This window comes from Sinocyclocheilus anshuiensis, unplaced genomic scaffold, assembly GCF_001515605.1.
Source record: "Sinocyclocheilus anshuiensis isolate Anshui unplaced genomic scaffold, SAMN03320099.WGS_v1.1 scaffold136, whole genome shotgun sequence".
In the NCBI taxonomy this organism is placed as follows: Eukaryota; Metazoa; Chordata; class Actinopteri; order Cypriniformes; family Cyprinidae; genus Sinocyclocheilus; species Sinocyclocheilus anshuiensis.
In genome coordinates this window covers 870,846-876,349 of record NW_015554074.1, presented here as the reverse complement: position 1 = coordinate 876,349, position 5,504 = coordinate 870,846, and the positions used below count along the sequence as shown (strand labels likewise).

Genomic DNA, 5,504 nt, shown 5'->3' with positions numbered 1-5,504 from the left:
ACAATCAGCTTGTAACACTCCAAAGAGAAAGGAAAACTTGAAATCGCATCATATGACCCCTTTAAGTAAAATGCACTTAATTTAGATCCCCCCAGGAAACAAGACTAAATATCTAGTATCATTTTCTTATATAGAAAATCCATCTTGATTTAAGAATTTTTTGATATTTGTACTTGAAATAAGAAAAATAAAACTTAGTAAGAAAAGCCTTTTTGCAGCGTGCATGAATGAATTAAGTATTTAGAAACTCTGCGGACCCGGATACGGTTATATATGGTGTTATATATGTTATAAAGTTATATATGGTGAAGAACATTCCGCGGCGCCGTGGAGAGGAATGAGCGCGCGTCTGGTAAGGCTATATGAGCGTGTGTTTGCATGTTTTTGATACTGTAAGCATTGTTCGGAAACTTGATAGCGCGGCTAGCATTATGATACACTGTTTATTGACAGAAAAGTACAGTACATTATGGATTTCAGTGAATATACAGTAAATATACATGTATGGTTACAGTGGTGTGTGGATGAATTGATATGTGATTGTTTGACGCTCTGAATGTTACAGCTAGCTGCCGGATAGCAAATTAGCTCCGCTCTGGACCAGGGATGATGCAACCTTGTTGTCATGGAGAGATGCTGGATACAGGAGTGAGTCAACTGATGAGGTGAGAGATGCTGTGAAGCAGTATCCCAATACAGAATGCACATAAATGGAATGATATAAAGCTGGAGGATATGGATTCTATGTTAGAATGTGATAGACCAGATATACTTATAATGTAGACAGTCTTGTGCATAATAGTCTTGTGCAGTCTTGTGCATAATAATTCAACTGATTGTAGAATAACACAATATGTGAAATTTGGTCCAATTCGCTTGTGCCATTTTGTATATTACTACTGAGAAAAACATAAAAATGAAACAATTAAATTAATAATCAATTAAAGTGCTTATGGCACAGAGTAATATATGATTGTGGGGTTAATGTGTTTTATAAAGCCTGTTTTTGCAAAGGAAACTCACATTTTTTTTTCATTTCCTCCATTGTATGTGTGCAGGGTAAACATTTGAATTTGAGTATGTTAAATTTAGGCGAAAATACCAAAAAACGCCCCGAGCTTAATTAAACATTGCTTGCGCTTTAAAAAGGGGGAGGAGACAGAAAGAAACTGGGTTTACCGAAGAAAACCTGCTCCCGACCAGGTTAGGTTCATAGAGTAAGTTACCATGGTAACTGACTCTGAGTATAAGTTACCTCTCTTTCAGAAACGGGCTTGACATACCCTGCTTTCTCGGGTTTGACAAACCTCCCATTCTGAAATGGAAAACCCAGAGTTTCCCTCATTTCAGGGTTAACATACTCAGAGTTTTCACTTAACCTCCTTTCTGAAACGGGCCCCAGGTCTCACTGTCTCATGCATGGCCTATTTTGCTTTTGTATTTCTTATCTAGTCATCTCCCTGTAGTTGGTTTGCCCCTCATAAAGCTTTTGGTTTTGGCATCAGCATCTTGACTAGGTATTTCCGGCAGATGTATGCTCAATAATATCACTAATGTTGTTGAGTTAGCAAACTGCTAGTCACTTACCCACTAGAGCCCAATATGTTCATATCTTTACGACACTCCAGTTCTGCATATGTATGACGTTCACAGTCTAGAAAGAAACATGTAACAACATTAGATCACTTCTTTCTTTGGTCTAGTTATTTTTCTTTTATGATTCTTATTTTTTCTATATGCTGTCATATGTCAGACAACACTCCAGAACAAATGAACACTAGATGGCGATAGTACGCAAATAAAGACTTTTTTTTTTTTGAAAGATTATAGAAAGAGTATATAAAGATAAAAGCTTGACACATACAACCTTAGTTATCAACAAACATTTTGGCATGGATTACAAGCTCCAACCAAATCACTAAATGTATGATAAAATCTTAAGAACTCTTATAAGGATAAACAAAATGATCACCTCACAAAAGGATTGTCCAAAAAAAGTCTACACGAGACAAATAAAAAGAATTAGTGTTGCAGTAAAAGTTTCTTAAGATCAACTGAAGTGATTGTGGCTTTCAGTCATGTGACAGCTGTCATCACACTCCTTTTAGCTGCTGTCACTCATGTTTCAAAACTTGTTTATGAGTGGCAGTCACAAAAAAAATCTGTTAGTGAGCTCTCTTTTTTAAAATTATTATCAAAATGTATCTCACTAGAGGAATCCATATCTAAGATTGGATTTAACACGTACAATATTTTATATCATTTTTAAAAGTTTGTTTTATATTATATTTTTTAAAAGAAACCACTTTTTTATACCCAAATTAATTACTTTTTCTTAAGAAGTCATTTATACCCTTCTTGTGTGTATGTTGCTATATCTTACCTTGTCACTAAATCTGTTGATTTGCTCCTGAGATCTGTACTATGTTTCTCTCCCACATGTGTTCAGGTAGGACTGTACAAAAGTGGCTCAACCTCCTGCCTTCGGCTGCCACACACACACACACACACACACACACACACACACACACACACACACACACACACACACACATATTCACACACAGTCACTAAGCCCTACAGTCAGCACTAGCCCAGTCCACACATTGTACAAGAATGAAAAAGGGGCCAGAAGCAACTTTTTGTTTCAATTGTATGCTTAGAGTGAGGGTCACTGCATGACATCAATGTGCCTGTGTTTGTTCTGCTTTTTTTTCATGTAATTTTGCAAATGTTCAAATAAATTCTATGTATGTATACTATGAATATTGTTAGCTCTGTGACAAATTGCTTGTTATGCTTAACATTTTTAAGTCACTTCAGATAAATAATAAATATTTTGGACAATCCATTATTTCAGTTATTGTGAGTAGTTTTATAATAATGAGGATTTAATGTTGCATCACCCGATTCAGTGATTTTAGTTTCCAAAAAATATAAAATAAATATAATAAACAATTATTTTTAAAGCGTTTTAAATGATTTAACGCTAAACTGATGTAATGTTTAACTGTTCACTTTAAAGTGAGTTGGCATCAGTAAGATTTTGTATCATTTTGAACAAAGTTTCTTGTACGTTCACCAAAGCTGCATTTATTTGATCAAAAATACTGTTTACAATTTAAATGAAATGTTTTAATATATTTTAAAATGTTTATTTCTGCTGGATTTTCAGCATCATTACTCCAGTCTTCAGTGTCACATGATCTTTCAGAAATCATTCTAATATGCTGATTTGGTGCTTCTCGATACATTTTTTCATGCTTGATGAACAGAAAGTTCAAAACAGCATTTATGAAATAAAAATCTTTTGTAACATTATAAATGTCTTGACTGTCACTTTTGATCAATTTAATGCACCCTTGCTGAATAAAAGAATTAATTTATCTGTTTTTTAATGCAACTTATTATAACCAAGAAAGTAATACCAAGTATTACCATTTTTTTTTTTTTATAGTGGGGGTCCCTGTGACTGCCGAGGTGGAAAGCCCACATGTTAGAGGAAAGTATCAGTGTCTGAACTCACCATGAACGAAACAAAACTCCACTTAACGCCATTCATGCCACGCTTGTGCTAAAGCTAAATCAGATTCTCCCTCTATTTCATTACCTCCTTATTCCACTTACTTAATTTAAATCGAGTTACAATATTCACACACAGTATTTCTGTGAGAGTGTGTTTTTATTTTGGGCAGCAGTGAGAGTTTTGAGGGCCATGCTGGGCTCTTTGAAGGCGTCCTTTGAGCAGCAGAGAGGTGCTGACGGACCTGCTTTTTCTGAGGTGTTAATTGTGTTAATCCACAGATGGCTCTGATGTTTGTCATATCTTTCCATCTCTCTTTCTTCTCGGTTTCTCTACCCTCCGCAAAAACACAACCTCTCAGTCATCTCAGTTCAACCCCTCTCCCTTTCTTCCTCTCTCTAGTGAGGTCTGGGTGGAAAACCTTTTTCACATGCTGCTGCTGCTGTCTGTGCCCTTGGGCTACAACACCGTTAGCCCACAACATATGTGTTAGATTGTGCAGAGAGTTCTCCTCCTGCCCTGGTCACAATCTTTTGTCTTCACCTCAATCTCTCTTTCCATCTCTCTCTAGGTCTAGCGGTGGAGTTCAGTTTGAAGAGCTAATTTTTCTTTTCTTTTCTGTCATTTCGTTCCACATCTTTGTGAACCAAAACAGCGCCTACTGCTCGTCACAATATAGTCTCAAGATCAAAAACACCACCCTCTGTCTGTCAAACACAGTTTGAGTTCATCACACATGGATCTTCACCACACATTATTGAATGTATGACTGTATTTATGCATGTATGAGAAAAAGAGGTCAAATGGTCAGATACAGTCAGAAAAAAAATCTGTATAAAAATGGATAATATCCTGTCAAAAACAGTATCTTTTCCAGTTTATGCACATTTCTTTCAGCCCTACAACACAATGTACAAATGTTTGTATTTTTTAAGAGTAAAAGATTGTAAAAAAAAAACAAAAAAAACAGTAAAAACCTGTTAATTGGTTAATGGTAAATTTCCTTGTAATAAACTGTAATAAAGCTAATGATGCATTTAATTTGACAGAAAAATGTTGTTAAATTTACAGTTTTTGTATGTGAAACAGAACAAGTAATCTTAGAATTTACAGTGAAAACAAAATGTTCCAAAATTCCCTGTATGACACTTCACATTTGATGTTTTTTCATTTAAATAATTATGTTTCTTCTTAGTTCTTTGTTATTAGTTATGTACATTAGGAATTTATGTTACATTAATGTTTAGTGCATTATTTCAGTGTTGCGTGTTACCGTGATGGTGTTTTGTGTTTGTATGACACTGTGCATCTTCTATATTAATATATATTTCTGATGAACTTTGATTCATCAGCTTTCTCTTTCCCACCTACATGTGTTTTATGGTGGTACATTATAAAGATAAAAAACTGATTGTAGTACTTCAATGTTATTTCACAGATTTTTTGAAAGTACACAATGCAATGCAAAATTCAAAATATGGCTAAAACATCTGGTAAAAATTGTACATTGGACCATATTTTCACAGACTTTTCTTAGAATGTATGTCTCAATCTCTGAATTAAGCATTTTACTGTATGAGACTGATTTGACTCTCTTCAAACTCACTTCATAATACAATCTTCATGTGCTAACTGTGGCGTCTGGGATCTCTTGTCTCTGTCACTTCACTGTCTGAGAATTCATAGGATGTGGGACCAAACTTGCTAATAAAACCCCTCCTATTTCTCTTAATTTGTCAATGTCATCCTCTGTCACCCTAATGTCGTTATTTCTCTGAATCTTTCTTTCTGTTTCTTTGTAGACTGGAGACGGCTCATAAATCTGGAGTTGAGATTGATTGATGGATATATAATTGTCTGGTGTTTTTGCATGTGAGAGGAGACAGAAACGGGGGGTAAAGTGCACACTCAGCACAGTTTACATTGATTATTAACTCCAGCCCAGGTGAAAAAGACGTAGTATTAAATGTATTAAAAATAT

General features: G+C 35.0%; 1 protein-coding gene across 2 annotated transcripts in view; it reads right to left on the bottom strand.

Annotated features, from left to right (window-relative positions):
• Positions 1–5,504, bottom strand: part of hao2 (hydroxyacid oxidase 2 (long chain)) — a 25,811-nt gene that overhangs the window by 8,770 nt on the left and 11,537 nt on the right. Inside the window, exons 1-2 of one of the 2 annotated variants that reach the window (XM_016460870.1) lie at positions 2,384–2,444; positions 1,588–1,654 (exon numbers count right to left, since the gene is read on the bottom strand). In XM_016460870.1, the coding sequence (XP_016316356.1) occupies positions 1,588–1,610 (23 nt within the window). In that variant the 5' untranslated portion in view covers positions 1,611–1,654; positions 2,384–2,444. Of the gene's footprint in view, positions 1–1,587; positions 1,655–2,383; positions 2,445–5,504 lie in introns of those variants that run through there. The other variant, XM_016460869.1, reaches the window with a different exon arrangement.